Raw genomic sequence first — 20,546 nt, forward strand, 5'->3', positions numbered from 1 at the left:
CCAGCCTTGTAGACAGCATCACCAGAGCTATTTTATTTTATTTTATTTTTTTGAGAGAGAGAGAGAGAGAGAATTTTTTAATATTTATTTTTTAGTTAACGGAGGATACAACATCTTTGTTGGTATGTGGTGCTGAGGATCGAACCCAGGCCGCACGCATGCCAGGCGAGCGCGCTACCACTTGAGCCACATCCCCAGCCCCACAATACTATTTTTTGGTAGAATTGCAACTCTAAGCCAATGTTTACACCTCCCATACTTCTCTAATGTACCACCGTTATCCTGTCTCTCTATCCAAAAATATTTGACACTGGTCAAGTATAAGATCATCATTAGTTTCTGGACAACTGAAAATAATATAGGTAAGGTTGGATGGCTGGAGACCTTATAAGAGGAGCTATTTCTGTCATGTTTTAACAGTGCCATGTGTTTTCAGTGTGTAACCTGAGGTTACTCCTGACAGAGTTTTATAGCTTATTGACTCCTATACTTAAATTCCTGATACTAACATCTTCGTGTAATCTTTTTCCACATTTTTTGGTACATTATAATGATACATCATGATGGGATTTGTTATTACATATTCATACATGCCACATAGTATAACAATATCTACATATTATTTTTAAAATAAAAATTGCAGTGTCCACTAAACTTTTGGCTAGTACAGAACAACGGTCTTGGGTGAAGCCAACATCTTATAGGAATGAAGCTAATGGAGCCTGTGTAGATTTGTGAATTAAGGAGGAAAATAATTTGAAATTAGGAAACAAAATATAATTATTTTATTTACAATTTTATATTGATAACTATGTTTAGTTTCTCTGCAGTTGCTGTTTAGTTTCGTTTTAGTAGAATTGTTATTTGTTGCATGAATTTTTAGTTTTTTAGCAAACATGCTGAAATTTCTCTTGCACCTTAGTTTTAGAAACAAATTTTCTTAGAGATTATTAAGTTGTTGCTTTTTCAACCTTACTGATTGTGTAAGATTGTACCAGAAAACGAAGGAAGCAATCCTTTATGTATTGCATTTTCATACATTTATGACAGTTATTTCAGTTTGTTTTAAAGTTATACCATCTTTATGGTAGTTTTCTTTGATTTGCTAGGTATGCTTAAGAAATAATCCTCTGTATCATGCTGGAGCGGTTGCATTTTCAATTAGTGCTGGGATTCCTAAAGTTGGTGTCCTAATGGAATCAGTTTGGAATATGAATGACAGCTGTAGATTTCAGCTAAGATCTCCTGAAAGCCTGAAAAGCATGGAAAAAGCTAGTAAAACTACTGAAACTAAGTAAGTATTATACTCTATGCTTTAATATCACTTTCTTATTTGTTGTGAATATTAATGGGGTTAATCAAAGGAGATCTAGAAGTATATAGTGACATAGAAATCAGGAATCGCTAACAATTGCTGTTTCTACTTTGCTTAGTATTTGTATATTTGCTCTTGATGGTGGCCAGAATGGCAGAGTGGTGTTCTCTCTCTCTCTCTCTCTTTTTTTTGATGACTTTTTGTCATTAGATTGAGCTATATTAGTAGCAGTTACAATGTGTTCACCCTTATGTTTAGGCCTCCCCTGTCCCTTTGAATATCATTTTAATTTCTATTTAATGCTTTGCCTTAATCAGGATCATAGGAAAAGTTTTACATGTGCTGGGGAGGAAATTCTGTAAAAGATTTGTAAACTTTTTTTGTGTATTAGAGGGATATGTGAACAGAAATACCACTGATTTTTATCTAGTTCCCTATTTTGGGCCTGGTTTATTATTTAGAGTGCTATAGAGATTTTATTATCTATGCTTTAAAAAACATTCACTCATCATTTAGGATATGTGTATTATAATTTGGTGGTTTAGTACATGAACTAAAAATCTTTAATGAACTTGTTAAATAACTTTTAACCCACCGTCCCACCCCCCATTCTAGGGGCATTCAACCACTGAGCCACATCCCCAGCCTGATTTTATATTTTATTTAGAGACTTCTCACTGAGTTTTTTAGGGCCTCCCAAAATTGCTAAGGCTAGCTTTGAACTCTTTCTCCTGCCTCAGCCTCCCAAGCTTCTGGGATTACAGGTGTGCCCCACTGTGCCTGGCAATAACTTTTAATCTTAAAAAAATCTGGGGCTGGTGTTGTGGCTCAGTGGCAGTGCGCTTACCCAGCATGTGCGAGATACTGGGTTTGTTTCTCAGCACCATATATAAATAAATAAAAAAAAATAAATGTTCATCAATAACTTAAAAAAAACCTGACTATTAACATGGAAAGAGTAGGATTATCACATTCCATAAATTACTTTTTTAAAATATAGGCAGCCATTCAAAAATTATTGGAGTTATATGGTATATAAAAGTTTAAGACGTGAGTTTTTAGTTTGCTCTTCCTTTATGCTCAAACAAGTGTAATGAGTATAAATTTATTAGCTTTATCACCGCTATTTTTCCTCTGATATTAAAAATGCAAACTAAACTTCAGAAACAGGGATTTCTGTTAAGTTAAAAGCATAATGTACAACCAAAGTTTTGTACTGGAAGCCTAATTGATCATTTAAGTGCTTTTCCTTTTCCTTTTTTTTTTTTTTTTAAGTTTTAAAGATTTAGGCTACTCTACTACTTATATTGATTATTGTCCTAAAAAGTAACAAAGTACATTTTAATTGTTTTATGATTTGGTGGGGGAGGGTGTGCTGGGGATTGAACCCAAGACCTTTGTGCATTCGAGGCAAGTATTCTACTAACTGAGTATATCCCCAGCCCTATTTTATGAATTTTGTAAGAACATTTGATGTGAACAAATGTAAACAATAAAAAGATTAGACTGAAGTCATGTAACTTAATGAAGTTTTTCAAGATTTTCCTTGAAATTGGCCGTTTTTATTAGTGAAAGTTGTAATAGTTAAGTGAAATTAAATGCCAACAGCATGCTGTTGACATGTCACTAGCACCTACTATTCAACAAAAGACCTTCACTTTAAGGTATGCTAGTGACAAATCAGTATTGGCTTTGTCCCGGCATCACAGGATTTGTGGTGCAGCCAGCATTGCTGACAGCATGCATATGTTACACACTTCTGGGGAAAATAATATTGATTTTCTTTTGGATTATTTCTAAATTCAGGTGAAATTCCTAGTGAAAGTAATAAGAGGTCGGAGGGTTAAGATTATGACCCAGATTTTAATATATGTGTCAGAATGAAATAACATGTTTTTAACAAGTCATTTTTGTGATTAAAAACTGATCTCTGCATTTTAATAAATAAAAACATTTGATTTTTCCAGCTGTAGAATATTATATTGTTGCTGTAGTTAACTTCTTGGTTTTCTTTTGTGTGTGTGTGTGTGTGTGTGTCTATCTACTGGTGATTGAACTTAGGGGCATTCAACCACTGAGCCACATCCCCAGCCCTATTTTGAATTTTATTCAGAGACAGGGTCTCACAGAGTTGCTTAGCACCTCGCTTTTGCTGAGACTGGCTTTGAACTGCAGTTCTCCTGCCTTAGCTTCTGGGATTACAGGCATATGCCACCGACTGTAGTTAACTTTTTATTTGAGCATTAATGTAGTAGTTCATTGAAGAGGCATAGTTTTCTTAATCCTATTACTAGTTGGCTTGAGTATGGAGTTTTATAAACTGGTATAAGTAGTTTCTTCTTCAAACTAAGAAATTAATGACCTTCTAGGCTTTTTACTTATTTGAATTTACCATTTATTGAAGTTAAATTGCTATAAACCCTTTTCACTATTATAGTATGAAACTTCTTTGCCTATCAGGGTTATTTGATAAAGCTATGCTGATAAATTAACAACAATACTTATTGTTCTTCCTAGATCAGCATCATTGTCCTAAGTTATTTATAGGTTTGTATGATATAGTTTTTCTAAAGTTGAGAGCCCGCCCTGTGTACCTTTTGAGTCATAAAATTATACCATTTAGTAAAACTTTTAATTATTTTATTCCCTTACATAATAAGCTTGTCTTAATACATATAATTAGAAGGCAAATCTTTGTTTCTTGCTGTAGGCCTGAAAGTAAGCAGGAACCAGTGAAAACAGAAATGGGTCCCCCACCATCTCCAGCATCCACCTGTAGTGATGCATCCTCAATTGCCAGCAGTGCGTCAATGCCATATAGTAAGTTTTATATGTAGTCTATATTGGTCAAAGTCAAGTCCCAGGTAGATAGCTGTGTACTCCGCTTATTTCTGACTGGAATTAACTTGTGTGAATTTTTAAGTCTTAAAGTATCTTTTTATATGAGGTGTGTTTTCACTAGTGTATGTATGTATATATGTATGTATGTATTGCACAAGTTTATTTAAATGGAAAGATAGTATTTATAGTATTGACCATTTCTGTTTTTGAGAATTACAGTTTTAAAAAATACACAAATTTATTATAAAATAGGGCTGGGGATATGGCTCAAGCGGTAGCGCGCTCGCCTGGCATGCGTGCGGCCCGGGTTCAATCCTCAGCACCACATACCAACAAAGATGTTGTGTCTGCCGAGAACTAAAAATAAATATTAAAAAATTCTCTCTCTCTCTCTCCCCTCTCTCACTCTCTCTTTTTTAAAAAAAAAAAAAATTTATTATAAAATAAAGGTAAATAACTGCCTTTAACCAGAATATTTTGACTCTTATTTTTTTAATATTTATTTTTTAGTTATAGATGGACATATATCTTTATTTTTTATTTTATGTGGTGCTGAGGATCGGACTCGGTGCCTCACGCATGCTAGGCAAGTGCTCTACCTCTGAGCCACAACCCCAGCCCTGACTTTTTGTAAGTTAGTTATGGCTTGGTCATAAGGGATTTGTAACATGTATAAATATAGACTTACCATGGATTTAAAGGATTTTTAAAAAGTCACTCAAAATTTAAGATTCCTATATTTATCAAATAGTTTTAACAATAGCCTAGCAGATCTTCCTTTTTAAACTTTAGTTAACCCTAATTCTGAGAGTCCAAAATATACTCTTTTGTTCTTTATAGTTGTTTATAATTTGTAGTATCTTTAGGATAATTAGACATTATCGGTTAACAATTCTTTATTCTGAATTTATTTGAAGTATCATTTGGTCATAAAACCTTAGTTCAGAAAGGGGTAGTTCATAGCATTTTTGTTTAGAAACCTCAGTTATGTATCCCTTTAAAAATGATCATTCTTCATATATTTAGATGAAATCTATAAAGTCTCTTTTACATTTTCTTTTTGGTACTTACCATTTTGTTGTTGTCTAAGAACGACGTCGGTCAACCCCTGCCCCGAAAGAAGAGGAAAAGGTGAATGAAGAGCAGTGGTCTCTTCGGGAAGTCGTTTTTGTGGAAGATGTTAAGAATGTTCCTGTTGGCAAGGTTGGTTCAAAATAGCTAAGAATTAGTACTATCAGAAGCATAGCATAGTTGGTTACCCAGGGATTTAAGGTTGGTGTCTGTGAATCCTTTCTTTAATGCTTTTTTATTCATCACCTTTGGTGGTTTCTTTTATCCCATTTCTGAATCCAGTATAGGAATAGGTCTTCTCTGTCCTTGACTGATGAAGAGGTGTTTCTTTGCCTTGAGTGTTTTTGGTGATATGTTGCTTTTCTTTCTTTTTTATTTTAACATATTATTTGGGGGTATTTTTACATTTACCGAATACTTGCTTTCAGAGATATACAACTTTGATATAGTTAATTCTTTCTCACTGTTAGTATAAATGGCAATCTTCTGTTACATTGAAAATTCTTCCTTAACACAGAAATGTAGTAAAGCTTTCACTGAGTGACCCTCCACTTTTTCCTCTCTCCCTCCTGAAGAGGGTTTTTCCTTCCAAGAAGCCAAGTAGGTAGAATGCCATTAATTTCATCTTTTCCCAACATTTACTTAAAATGTACCCACAACTGTGGAATATCTGCAAAGTGAAGGTTTTCCTGATTGCTTTTTAGTTTGTAAAATGTTCTTTTCATTTTACTTAGGGAAGAACAGATATACCATGCTTTGCAGTTTACAAAGTCCTTTCTTATTCGACCTTTTTATCAACTATAGTTTATGAGCAAGTATTTTTTTCTAAGAAGTTCACACTGCTCAAAAGTCAAAATCAGATGTCCTGGTTTCAAGTCCTGTGCTTGTCTTTGTGTGCATTGCTGACCTCCTCCCAGTGTTGATGACTACAGTAGCTACTAGTTATGTATGTGGCTATTTAATTTATTCATATTAAGAAACATTAAAAATTCAACTACGTTTCAAGTGCTCAGTAGATACTGAGGGCTATTAGACAGCACAGATGTAAATCATATACTATCATCAAAGACATTCTGTTGGACAGTGTTCCTTTAAACTAATGAAGAAGGAAGATGAGAGAATTTTCTTGGTTCTACTTTAGGATGTTTTTTGTGTGCGTGCACCCCACCCCCCTACTTCTTCAGGCAGTTGATAAACATTCAGACTGCAGTCACTATATGGGTCAGTTTTTTGAGCTTTGAATATAGACATCAAGAGCATAGCTTTAGTGATTCTGTCCAAGTTAATTTTATAATTTATGATTATTGAAGAATAAAGAATTAATTGCTATGTTAAATTAATTCAGTGAGTACAATTTGTGCCTTGGTTTTATATAAACTATTGTTAATTTACAGTGTATTTGCCTATACTTTTAGGTGCTAAAAGTCGATGGTGCCTATGTCGCCGTAAAATTTCCAGGAACATCCAGTAATACAAACTGTCAGAGCAGCTCTGGTCCAGATGCTGATCCTTCTTCTCTCCTGCAGGATTGTAGATTACTTAGAATTGATGAACTGCAGGTAAGTATAGTGGATTTGTAAAGAAGGTGAATATTGGGACTGATTCCTTGAGTATGTTACAGTGTTTGAGAATGGAATTCCTTTTGTGTGTTGTAGGTTGTCAAAACTGGTGGAACTCCAAAGGTTCCTGACTGTTTTCAGAGGACTCCTAAAAAGCTCTGTATACCTGAAAAAACAGAAATATTAGCAGTGAATGTAGATTCCAAAGGTAAAGATTGTAACTTTAATTTAGCATGCTGTGTATCGTATTAATACTTTTGTAGTAAATGGGAATAGGATAAATGATGAGTGATGTTTTTTGTTCCTTATTTATAGTTTATGGAATAAAATGGTGTTGAATTGATTCACAGATGTGGTCTGAGAAGCCAGAATTTGGTAAATATTTACAAGACGTGTGTGTAACATTTTTTTTTTTTTTCCTTTTCCCCCCACTTATGTGTTTCTGAAGGTGTGCATGCTGTTTTGAAGACTGGAAACTGGGTACGGTACTGTATCTTTGATCTTGCTACAGGAAAAGCTGAACAGGAAAATAATTTTCCTACAAGCAGCATTGCTTTCCTTGGTCAGAATGAGAGGAATGTAGCCATTTTCACTGCTGGACAGGTAAGAGGCTCTTTTTTGCTCTTCAGAAGTGAGATGGCACACTGCCATTTCTGTGCATCATAGAATTTGTCTTTGGTTTGCTTATTAGTAAACTTTCTAAGTATTTAAAATATTTTAGGATAAGCATTCTAATGTAAGGTTTTTTTCAATATTAATACTAACATCCAATTTGGAAATAAATATATGTATTGTAAAGTCATTTTTGATTGGGAGCCAAACTTTTATTTTTCCCTTTATTATAGGAATCTCCTATTATTCTTAGAGATGGAAATGGTACTATCTATCCCATGGCCAAAGATTGCATGGGAGGAATAAGGGATCCTGATTGGCTTGATCTTCCACCTATTAGTAGTCTTGGAATGGGTGTGCATTCTTTAATAAATCTTCCTGCCAATTCAACAATCAAAAAGAAAGCTGCTATTATCATCATGGCTGTAGAGGTAACTTTTGAAACTGCTTGGCATTTTAATTCAGGGGATTTTTCTACATTCTAGAGAAACAGTCTTGAATAATCATTCATTGCCTCTTCCTTCCCTACAGGAGCCAATAGTCTGTTAGAACACTGGCGAAAAATAAATCGGTGATTATGGAATAATATTATTTGAGAGAGGCCTGCACAATATTGAGGGAATATAGAGGAGAGGCACAGAAATCAGACTAACTGTGTAGGAGGCTGACTTGAAGAAGTGACGTGGGGCAGAGCTTTGCTCATATAAGGGTGAAGATTGGAGGCCAAGAGTGATCTTTGAGGATTTCATTAATAGTTTGGGAGAACATGTGATTCTTTTTTTTTTTTTTAATATATATTTTTTTATTGTTGGTTGTTCAGAACATTACATAGTTCTTGATATATCATATTTCACACTTTGATTCAAGTGGGTTATGAACTCCCATTTTTACCCCATATACAGATTGCAGAATCACATCAGTTACACTTCCATTGATTTACATATTGACATACTCATGACTGTTGTATTCTGCTGCCTTTCCTATCCTCTGCTATCTCCCCTCCCCTCTTCTCTCTCTACCCCCTCTACTGTAATTCATTCCTCCCCCTTGTGTTATTTTTCCCTTTCCCCTCACTTCCTCTTGTATGTAATTTTGTATAACCCTGAGGGTCTCCTTCCATTTCCATGCAATTTCCCTTCTCTCTCCCTTTCCCTCCCACCTCATCCTTGTTTAATGTTGGTCTTCTTCTCGTGCTCTTCTTCCCTAGTCTGTTCTTAATTACTCTCTTTATATCAAAGAAGACATTTGGCATTTGTTTTTTAGGGCTTGGCTAGCTTCACTTAGCATAATCTGCTCTAATGCCATCCATTTCCCTCCAAATTCTATGATTTTATCATTTTTTAATGCAGAGTAATACTCCATTGTGTATAAGTGCCACATTTTTTTTATCCATTCGTCTATTGAAAGGCATCTAGGTTGGTTCCACAGTCTTGCTATTGTGAATTGTGCTGCTATGAACATCGATGTAGCAGTGTCCCTGTAGCATGCTCTTTTTAGGTCTTTAGGGAATAGACTGAGAAGGGGAATAGCTGGGTCAAATGGTGGTTCCATTCCCAGCTTTCCAAGAAATCTCCATACTGCTTTCCAAATTGTCTGCACATGTGATTCTTTTGATATGATCTCTACCTTGTTGTTATGTCACTGAATAGTAACTAATGAGGCTGTAAAGAGTTACTAGTGAACCTGTGTGCTAACCTAAGGAACCTAAATTTTTCCATGAATATCAGAGCAGGAGGATTTTAAGTTGGTAAATAATATAATTTGGTTTTTAAGAAAGATTAGTGATTGCCAGGCAACTCAACAGGTTGGGTGAGGCTGGAGAGTCACAAGTTTGAGGCCTGCTTGGGCAAGACCTTGTCTCCAAATGAAAAATCCTGGGGTGGGAGTCTAGGGATACAGATCATTGGTAGAGTGCTTACCTCACATGCACAAAGCCGAAGGTTTGCTGCTGCCTGCACCCCTTGCCTCCCAGAGGTGGTGAGGGCACGTGTGCATGTGTGCTTGTGTGCTTGGCATCAAGGGCAGCAAAGGGCAGTTTTTTAGGGAGAAGTTGATAAAGAACAGAAGTTTACATATCACATAGACAGATATTAGAGTAATCCAAGTTAGAAACAAGTGAACTTGGAAGTGAGGAAGGAGGGGGTAGATTTGAGAGAAATCTTAAGGAAGTAGAAGCTGCAGAGCTTGGTTACTGGATATCAGCATTAAATGAAAATCAGCTGTTTTACATTTCTGATTTGGGTGTGGTGATATTAGACAAGAAATATAAAAGGAGTAAAGGAAGAGGATGAGTTTAGTTTTCAATGTGTTGTGGTTGAGCATTTGTTAGATGTGGATGTGGAGGTACTATCCCTGGAAGGTATTGTAATTTTAGCTGAGGTTGACTAACATTTTAAAAGGATCACAGCTTATGTGCTAAAAGTAGTAGGGGCAAGAGTTGCAAGAGGGAGGCAGATTAGGAAGCCATTAAAATAACTCGGGTGGGAGATGATGGTGACTTGGCTCAGAAGACAGCTATTAACGAAAAATTATTCGATTCTAGATATGTTTGGGTCAAAGCAAGGAAATGAGGGCAAATGGTTTTGGAAATAAAAAGCTGCCATTTATGAAGATGCAGACTGTAGCGGTGTGTAAGTTCAGGAGTTGGGGTGATAGAATCAGGATTTTGGGTTTAGACATGTGAAGTTGAGAATATATCAGATATCTAGGAAGAGATGGTAAATGGAAAAATATGTAAATCTGAAGTCCAGAAAATAAAGGACCAAGGTGGAGAAATGTATGTGGGAGTTGTTAATTAAAGGAATTATATTGAATAAGCTTATCAAGGCCATGGAGAAAAGTTCTAAGAACTAAGCCACAATAATAGTCCTAGCACTTAAATGCCTAGGTGATAAATGAGAACCAGCGTAGACTCCTAGGAAGGAATATCCATGAGGGTTGGGGGAAAACTAGAGTGAACAGTGTCTTGGAAGCCAAACGAAGAGCTTATGTCAAGCAGAATGCACCAAACAATTGTCTTCAACTTTCAGGTGAAGTGAAGGACTGGCTCTTCTCTGTTGTATTTTGGCCATTGTTGGTAGTGCAGATGAAAGTCTGTTTAGATTTAATTAAGGAGAAAATGGGAGATGAGAAACTGGATATCAAGAACTGAGATTTACTGTAAAGGATGGAAATAGAGTCTAATATGGGAGCTTATTCATCCCTTATTATGTTAGAGGTGATAAGCAAACTTTTGGAACTGCATGTAAATAGACTGAATCTCGTACTCCTGAAAGCTAACTGTAAGCATTTGCTTAGAGACACAGACACATACATTTATTTAGGTTTAGCTCTGATTGTAATCTACTAGATTAGTGGTTCCAAACTGTAGAATGTCCCAAGAAATAGCCTTCATATTTTAAAATTGTCATTTGGTTGCCAACATTTAAAAGTCAACAGGATTTATATTTAAAATCCAGATTTTCGTGGGATGGGATTGTGGCTCAGCAGTAGAACACTCGCCTAGTGTGTTTGAGGTCCTGGTTTTGATCCTCAGCACTACGTAAAAATAAATAAATAAAATAAAGCTATTGTGTCCAACTACAACTAAAAAATAAATATTAAAAAAAATTCCAGATTTTCAGCCATTCTTTAAAATCAGGTGTTCTGGTTTAATAACTTTATCATGTGAACAATAGACTGCCCTTTTTAGAGCCTATTGTGCATGATCTCTCCAATTTATTGAGGTCCCCATGACCTACAGTTTGCTGCTGAGTCCAAGTGTTAGTTGCCATTTATTATATAGATTGTGTGATCTTTTTTATACTTAGCCCTCTTCACTCATTTATTATTAAATGTAGGCATTTGATTCTATGACCTCTGCACTTTGTCAGCATCTCCAGGGCAGAGATAAAATGTGTCATCATTACCATGGTAGGGATGAAGTGGTCATTTATCTTTTATCTTAATGAGTAGGGCTTGGCATACAGTAGACCCACAGAAATACTTCACTAAACTAACTCCCTATGCTCTTTGGTATAAGCGACAAATACAATATACAGTGATAGTAGAATGATTTTTTTTTTTTTTTTTTGGCTTGCAACCTGCTAAGTGTGGTATTGATAAGTCTCAGTGTGAGAGTCCATGTACAGTTCAACAGGTTGGAAATGAGCTTCCTGTAGAGTAAATGACTGGCTGGCTGCTTGAAAACAGTCTGTAACACAGCAGTGTGCAGCAGAATAGCTTGGTTTTAGTTGCCTTTGAAAAGTATTGTGCTTTTTGTCCTTTGGAGAGACTTTGATATGTTCTCTCAATGTATTGATTAGTGCATAAGTTTCTATTCTTGGGCAAGTTTAGTGTTCTGTGACCTACCTCATGAACTGAAGCTTGCCATTGATGGGTTTCCTCGGGGCTCTATTAGCTGAGTCAAAATGGCCTGTCTCATGTGATAAGTACAGAAATAGGTTTTTTAAGATGTATTTTCTTATATGAATACTGCTCCCCCCATCCTCTTTACCTTCTTCACAAGGTTGTGGGAAGGAGAGTTTATATGGAAGTTTCTGGGAGGTTGCAAGTTGTTGAGGTGCATTTTTCTTCTTCCTTTTGTATTCTCCACCCCCCCCCATTCTTCCCACCTACTTCTTTCTAGTTCGTGTTAAAATTAAAAGGTTTATTCATTTTGCAGAATTTGTGTGCTTTATATTTTTCCATTAAATATGCTGTAATTTTATTTTTTCTTAAGGAAGTACATTTAATAAACCTCATGACTTGTTCATGATTTTATTAGATAGTTAATGACGCGTTCTGTACACACATTATCAATACTACTATGTCTTTGGGAATTACAGTAGTCCTCACCTTTGGAAATTATACTATAATAATTCTTTGGGAGTTAAAGGTTTTGTATTCATTTATGCTTTTCCATTACAATTGTGAAGTTGAGTTAGTTGTGAAAACTGAAAATATTTACCGGTATTTTACAGAAAAGTTTTCCACTGCCTTTTCTGTTCTTGTCAATTGTATATTATGTTTCAGGGTGCTTCTAAGTTCAACACCTTTCTTTTGTCAGGCCATGTGCAGTTGTCTTTACTTCTTTGAAGATCTGATTATTGTGTTGGTCATGAGACATTTTCAACATACAATATTCGATTCCAATTTGCTGATGTTTTCCCCTTAATTTGTCTGAGTACAGAAACAAACCTTAATGCAACATATTCTTCGCTGTGACTATGAGGCATGTCGACAATATCTCATGAATCTTGAGCAAGCCGTTGTTTTAGAGCCGAATCTACAGATGTTACAGACATTCATCAGCCACAGATGTGATGGAAATCGGAATATTTTGCATGCTTGTGTATCTGTTTGTTTTCCAACCAGTAATAAGGAAACTAAAGAGGAAGAGGGTAAGATGAAGCACTATACAAGGTGTTTAAAAAAGAATTTTAGGCAATTTGGAAAATGTGACTGTAAAGAATTTGCATGTATTTTTACTTTGTTTTGTAGATCCTAGAAGTTTTGACTTTAGAAAATAAAAATTTTCATAATGTGTTTTTATTGTTTAGATTCTTTGTGATAATATACAAGCTGGATACACAGTAGTAAATTGAGTTTTATTGTTTTTATAATTATAGATGATTTTATTACCATAAGGGAATTATTTAGCATGTTAAGCCAAGTTATATTAATGTCACTTTTATCTCAATATTTAGGATGTAGAGGGGAAGATAAGCTTAATGAATTGGTAGATATGTTTGGAAAGTTAGGTAATTTTTTTTTTTTTTTTACCATGATTGTAATTGGCTACATGGAAGGAAAAACTGACAACCTAAAGTACAGCTACATAGTTCACAATGTTTCTCCTTATTTTGAATTCTGATAATGATATTCTGGTAGCTATATCTTTGAATAGTGGCTTGCTTATTTCTAACCTTTATATTGTTATTGAAATCACTAGAGGGTTGTAGTATGTAAACCAAAAAGGAGATACTGATAAGTGGGTCCCATTCTTCCTTGGTACTAAAAACTAAATTTAAAACAACCTAGTAACTTTTTTGATCTGTAAGAGTTGAGAAGTAAGGCAGAATAAATAAGTCTTATATTAAAGATTGTAGTTCAATCTCTCCTAAGTGCTTATTACTTTAAGAAGGGGAACCAGTGGTTACCTAGCATGTAAATTGGAACACCAGTATGCCTAGCAATTAGTGTTTAGTGGTCTATACATACTAAATGTCAGGTTTTTTTTTTTTAAGTTCAAATTGATCCTAATTTTTTCTTTTATGTTTCAGAAGCAGAGCGCTCTGAAAGAAATACATTTGCAGAAAGGCTTTCCGCTGTTGAGGCCATTGCAAATGCAATATCAGTTGTTTCAAGTAATGGCCCAGGTAATCGGGCTGGATCATCAAGTAGTCGAAGGTAATGTGATTTTTACAAGGAAAGTTTAATTGGAGGAAAAAAAAAGTCCAAGTACAGAAAGCCAGTGTATCTCTTACCTATCATAAGCATGAATTGGTGGGTCCTTTTTTGTTTTGTTTTTGATTCTTCCTAGTAACGCCCTGGGGAAAAATATCTAGTAGCTAATTAGAGTTTAAATGTAGAATGATAGGATTCTGACATTCCATAAATTGGAGATAATTTAAATAAGTAGTTCAAACTTGAATCTTTGAATTTGTACTAAATTCATCATTCTTCCTTCCTAGAAAAATATTTTCTTTAGTTGGAGATGAAGTAATATAGTATTTAAAAGAACCTCAATCTTTTAATTTTCAGACTGCTAATGTAAAGGTCAGTTTCTCAGGTGTCTTAATGATCTGGGAAGAAATGAAAGGTTGGTGTGTATGATAAATGTTGATTATTTAAATTTTCAGGTTTTCTGGGTTATAAGATGGACAAATCTTTATAACATTAAACACTGTTAGAATTCAGGGTGTAGTTTTCTTTCTATAGCAAACACACACACACATGCACATACACACATACACATTTATTCTAGATATGAAAGCCAAAGTTCTTGGTTACTGACAGATTATGAATGGAAGCACTGCTTACTGTGTGGTAATGTGATAGGTTGTAAAGTCTACTTAAAATGAAGACTCTCCTTGCCTATTTTCTGTTCCATATTCATCTTTCCCTCTAAAAAAGGTTATTCTTAAATTGGCACCAGGAAGACTACCAAGTTGATAGCTTCCTGAGTTCAAAAACATCCAGGAAAGAGTTTTGTCAAAAACTATTTGTGGGTGACCAAATTATACTTTAAAACTGTACAAAAACATGTAGACAACACAGAATGAAAATTATCGCCAGCTTATTTATCTAGGACCATGCTAGGCAGACAAAGTGTTTGGTCTAAAATGGAAAGCAACTTAAATTCTTCATGAAGAAATTAGTGTCTCGATTATTTCAGGTATTTCATTTCCTCAGGGAAATTACAGGTGCAAATCAAGTTGGACTCTGATATGGTTGGTCCAATGCCAGTGCTGCCATCTTTTTTTTTTCAATGTAAGGATTATTTTGAAGGCAAAGACTAAAAGGAGCTTCAAGAGTGGGTGATGTGTTGCTCACAGAAATAGTTTGCAGAGTAAGCTCCTTTGAGGAATTTGCCGAAGATTTCACTGCAGTGCTCTTAACCAGTTCAAACTCAGGGCTGCCGATTGAACAGATGAAAGCACAGGAGTCTTATTATCTACGCCGGGCAGTAGGAAGTCCACAGACTCTGCTTCACTGAAGTGAAACCCTCCTCTAGCCTACAATGGATTTTCTAGGCGATGCCCCTTGATGAGTATGCAGGCTGGGATTCATGAGCTGTAAGCTCAAAACTGATGCAATTTCACTATTGAATGGAGTACTGTTAAATGCCTTCAGATGATGATTTGACTCAGAAGTTTTATTATGTGACTCAATAGTTCCTGAGTACAAAGGGCAGATTTAGTGGAAAGCTTGATTGATGCATCTGATTGCAGGTGTATGTACTCTAGAGATTGTTAATCTGGAAGACACATGACCTTCGCTTTTTTGTCACAGTGTTATGTTTGAACATGACTGGATTCTAAGGCTTCTGTAGCATGGATATAACGTGCTTACAAAGAGGAAATTACATCATCCTTGAATTCTTCCATATTGTCAGAAAATACGATGACTCCAGGCAAGCCTATACGAAGAAATGTCAAAACTCTGAATCTTAGCAGCCAAGGTGGTATCTCCTCAGTATTGTCCTCAGCCACTGAGGATTCAGGTGAATCTTCATGAATTGTGTACAACATCTTGAAGAATAATTTTCTTTTTTTTTGTTTTTGTTTTTTATTTTTTAAGAATCTATATGAGGAGCTGGGCATTGTACTTAAAAAATGTTCCCAAGACCCAATGAAGAAAAAAAAGGTTAAGGACAATTTTAAAAATGACAAGGAATGACCCCCTCATTTAATATTGAATTGACTACATCACAACAACAAAGTTGGGAATTTGCAAGTTCAAGATGAGACTATGGTCTCAATTTATCTTCATTTATTCTTAATCTACTCTCAGATAGATGTTGGAGAATAGCCCACATAAGTTTTTTTGGCCTGTGCAATGTTCAAATTTTCTTTTTCTTTAATTTGAATTCCTTTAGATGAGCATGTATGCCTCTAGTTTGCTACCACTCCCCATTTCTTACACCTGCCTGCCCTTTACTCATTTATATTTTACCTTTCTGACCTATAGGTATTTCATTTCATTTGTGACCTTATCACTTCTTGATAAGCCCAAAACATGCAATTATTTTCAGGTTATTTGCAGTGCCTCCCAATAATTGCTGATTTTTTGTTTTTCCTTCTGTGTTTGAGTACAACACATTAGGATACTAAGTGTCTGTGTCGGGCTTACAACTTAAGTTGTATAGGATCATCACATTGAACAGTCACTATGTTGTGTGCTGTTACTGGTAAGGAGCCGACCTTTTTCTGTGGGTGATAACTTTTGGGCAGGGAAGTGACCTTGATTGAAATGATCACTGTATCCTGCTCCCTTCTGTATTATAAAAGCTCTTTAACTCAAATTTCTAAATTGGGGAAAAATACTGATGTACTATAGGTATATTTTAGTAGTGACTATTATAAGAACTAATAGATTATTTGAGACAATAAAATTTATTTTACACAATCTTACAAAGAGTGTTTCTATTTCAAAAAGTATACCATAAATAAGCTTTATAAAATATGTTCCTGAAAGTAGCCACTTGAATGCTTTTTTAAAAATAAATTTTCTTATAAAGTTGAAAATGTGTTGATATGGGAAAACACATTTACCCTCAAGTAGTTATTACAATTAGAAATTCAAACATTAACAAAAATCTTTCAAAATTACTTATTTATAGATGTATTATGCTTACTAATAAGTTGTTAGGTCTTTCACATCAGAAATGTTTTGTCTTTGGGATTAAGTCTGCATGGGAGGATGAAGTCCCTTATGTATTGTCTTGCCCTTAAAGTTTTGTTTTTACTCTTTATTAAGAATCTCTAAAATTGTGGCCGAGTAAGGGATTTGTACTCTTTTAATTGTTGTTAGTCCTAAATGTGTTAAATTTGTAGTTTCTGTAAACTTTTATTCAGAGGTAAAGTATAGGTTTTTGAATAGGCAGTCACCAGTTCCCCAGTAAGGTCTGCATTTGTGACTATTTCTTTTTCTTTTTAATGATGTGCACACAGGTACAGTACATTTTTTCATAGCAGGAGAAAAAAAGTCACACCCATACATTAATCTAACAACATATTTTACAAACTCTAGTTTCATTCATTAAATTCTTTGGGTTATAAGTTGTAATGTTAAAATATTTTTTTTTGTATGAAAGAATCTAAATTGATCTTTGTTTTAAAACTACTCTGTGTGGATATTTCTTTGTTTTTGCTATCACAGAAAAGGGACTTAGTAGGCTAACAGTATTGGTTTTGTGCTAATCAGTATGTTTGCTGATGTCTATTAAATTTAATACTACTTACTGACTATAAACAGGGGACAGAAAAACGTTGTTTAATTCTTCATTTATTCTAACTGTATGAAAGATTATTTCTAATCTTATCTCACGGCAACTTTTGTTCCCTGTGCTTAAGTTTGTAGGGGAGCGTAACGTAATGGTTTTAGTGTTGAACTGGGTACTGGGATCCCCTAGTTTCATTTCTATCCCTTGCTGATTTTCCTGTGATTTCCAGAATTGGCATTTGTACTTCATTTCCTTTGCCTGGAGTGTTAACTTGTAGAACATACTTTGATCTTCTCAGATGAGAAGTTTCTGTACACCTTTTCATTTTGTTTAGATGTGGTAGTGAGCTCTGATTTTGTCCATGTTCTTCTAGTTTGAGATTACGGGAAATGATGAGACGTTCATTGAGAGCAGCTGGTTTGGGTAGACATGAGGCTGGAGCTTCATCCAGTGACCATCAGGATCCAGTTTCACCCCCTATAGCTCCCCCTAGTTGGGTTCCTGACCCTCCTGCAATGGATCCTGGTAAGATCTCATATTTTATTTATTTATTTTTTTAACAAATTGACAAGGATATGAAAGAAAAAATACTGAACATTTTAATGGAATATTTAGAAATTTCAAATATATTAAAGTAGCATTAGTATTGTGACTTATTTAGTTAAAACTTGATTTATGGGATTTGTATTTTAAAAATTAAAATTCTAAAAACTTGTCAGATACTATTCCTCTACTGAAATATTTATTTTTATACTGGTAAGAAGTTAGATAATCCCTTTATTAGTACCATATCAAGGTAAATGAATAATTTGTGTAGTGGATTCCTTCTCTTATAGTTTGGAACAGAAGTTCCCACTTAAACTTCTGTCTGATCTCACCTTCGGCTTTCAGAGAAAAGCCTTAAGGCCAGTTAAGAGAAATGTTAGGGATATGTCGCCTATAATGATATACATCCTGCTGTTCTGTTTACTGAAAGATGGTGACATTGATTTTATCCTGGCCCCCGCTGTGGGATCTCTTACCACAGCAGCGACTGGCAGTGGTCAAGGACCGAGCACCTCTACTATTCCAGGTAAGAATCTATATATTTATCTGTCTCAACATTTGCAAGAAAAAGGAACATACTTTGAATATAGGATTCCATACACTCACACTTTTTATCTCAAGGAGACTTTTCATTATTTGAAAAGCATCTAATTCTCAGAATTACTTTCAGTATCTGAAAGATTTATGGTGTGTATATACATACATTAAGAAATCAGTTGAGATTTGTATACTAATATGTTTCAGTTCTTTGTAATGAAATGAATGAATTTATTATTAATACTAGAATATTCTTTTGTTTTTTACTATATGGCTGATATATATTTAAAAACATTCTTTTACTCTCTCACATCTACTCTTGTTTTGGTACCAAATGGATCTGTTTAATTACAGGTCCTTCCACAGAGCCTTCTGTAGTGGAATCCAAGGATCGAAAAGCGAATGCTCATTTTATATTAAAATTACTATGTGACAGTACAGTTCTACAGCCCTATCTACGAGAACTCCTTTCTGCCAAGTAAGTTTTAGTATATTTTTTATGAAGATTTAGCTTATTGGATTTTATTGTTGAAGCTAATCTTTTGCAGTATATAGTTTTATGTGAATTTAAAACAATTTACCAGAATTCAGCATTGTATTCCCTCTGCATTCCTAAGGTCTCTTTAGTGCAGAGGCCACCTCAACATCATCATATAGATATCTAAATAGATACAAACCAACTTTTACATTAGCTTGATCAGGGTCTATTTTTGTGTTAAAAAGATTACAGAATAGTCTGTGACTGAAAGAACATTTAGTTGCTTTGTCATGCAGACTTATTTTTTTTAATTTCAAAAGAAAAAATATTTTTGATATAATTTTTCTCATTTTAGGGATGCAAGGGGAATGACCCCATTTATGTCAGCTGTAAGTGGCCGAGCTTATCCTGCTGCAATTACTATCTTAGAAACAGCTCAGAAAATTGCAAAAGGTAATAAATATATTTCAAGGTCTATGAGTTGCTTGGTTTTCAATTTGAATAGTTTCTCTTGTACATATAATATCATTCAAATCTTATTTTTGGTACATATAAACGATAATTGATGAAAACATCGAGATAATTCTTGTAAATATCATAGAATCTTTTGAAAGATGAAGATGGATTATTAATAGAACCTTCCAGTGCTTAATGGATGGTAGTACTAAAGTTTATAGAAATAATAGGTAGATGTCTTACTGTAGTACTTCTAACTTGGAATTCCTGCTTAATAGAATGCAGTAAGAAATATCAATTTCTGCTGTCCAGTATTTAAAATATTAGTTACCTTTAAAAAATACTGATAATAAATAATTTATGAGATGGTCCATGGTTTGCTAAATTGAGCTAAGGCTGCAGCCTTAATTGCCTGGCATACTGCTGAGGAGTCAGGTAGTCATCATGTTTGGTTATAATTTTGATTTGCTTTTCTTTGCTTTAGGATTAGCTGGATTTCCATCCTTATTGACTTTGTGCATCAATTTTTATAAATTAATATATAGTAGTTTCTAATGAATACTACATAGATATTAAGGCTTTTCCATTTGAAGAACGTATAGGAGATTGTTATTAAGTCCTCCTTTTTTGAGAGATAATTACTGTATTCATGATTGTTTTAGATGAAGGATCCTCAAGTGAAAAAGAGGAAGATGTATTTATGGGAATGGTTTGTCCATCAGGTACCAACCCTGATGACTCTCCTTTATATGTCTTGTGTTGTAATGATACCTGCAGTTTTACTTGGACTGGAGCAGAGCACATTAACCAGGTAAATTATTTTTTGTCTGTATTTATGGTGTCTTTGGGTTTACGTTTGAAAAACTGTAGAGTTTTTGGCTTTCAGATTATAAGTATTTTTCTTTTTACTATGAGTTATAAAATTCTCTAAAGACAATTAATGTTGATTTAATTCCTAAATAAATGAAGCCAGGAGTTCATTATTAACTTAAATATGGCAGATTTTAAGAATTGAGTGTCTAAATAGGTTCAGTAGTCTGCAAATCTTGATACAGATTTTTATAATTATAATGCCTTTCTTGAGGCGATATAAACTATTTTTATCATAACAATAGTATTTGGTTTTCACTTGTATAATTTATAAATTATATAGTTACTATAATCTTCTATAGCATCTTTTCTAGAGCATTATTAGTTTTATTC

At 34.5% G+C, this 20,546-nt stretch overlaps 1 protein-coding gene across 8 annotated transcripts in view; it reads left to right on the forward strand.

The window, feature by feature from the left end:
- Positions 1–20,546, forward strand: part of Ubr5 (ubiquitin protein ligase E3 component n-recognin 5) — a 129,743-nt gene that overhangs the window by 72,973 nt on the left and 36,224 nt on the right. For all 8 annotated transcript variants that reach the window (XR_013423876.1, XM_078016838.1, XM_078016844.1 and 5 more), the window contains exons 14-27: positions 1,110–1,294; positions 4,026–4,135; positions 5,247–5,359; positions 6,643–6,786; positions 6,883–6,994; positions 7,235–7,389; positions 7,632–7,829; positions 12,569–12,779; positions 13,662–13,788; positions 17,700–17,851; positions 18,303–18,398; positions 18,764–18,887; positions 19,243–19,340; positions 20,006–20,154. Coding sequence is in view for 7 of the 8 variants with exons in the window: in XM_078016838.1 (XP_077872964.1) it covers positions 1,110–1,294; positions 4,026–4,135; positions 5,247–5,359; positions 6,643–6,786; positions 6,883–6,994; positions 7,235–7,389; positions 7,632–7,829; positions 12,569–12,779; positions 13,662–13,788; positions 17,700–17,851; positions 18,303–18,398; positions 18,764–18,887; positions 19,243–19,340; positions 20,006–20,154 (1,974 nt within the window). In the remaining variant the exon portion in view is untranslated. The remainder of the gene's footprint in view (positions 1–1,109; positions 1,295–4,025; positions 4,136–5,246; positions 5,360–6,642; positions 6,787–6,882; positions 6,995–7,234; positions 7,390–7,631; positions 7,830–12,568; positions 12,780–13,661; positions 13,789–17,699; positions 17,852–18,302; positions 18,399–18,763; positions 18,888–19,242; positions 19,341–20,005; positions 20,155–20,546) is intronic.

This window comes from Ictidomys tridecemlineatus, chromosome 7 (genome assembly GCF_052094955.1).
Source record: "Ictidomys tridecemlineatus isolate mIctTri1 chromosome 7, mIctTri1.hap1, whole genome shotgun sequence".
Lineage (NCBI taxonomy): Eukaryota > Metazoa > Chordata > Mammalia > Rodentia > Sciuridae > Ictidomys > Ictidomys tridecemlineatus.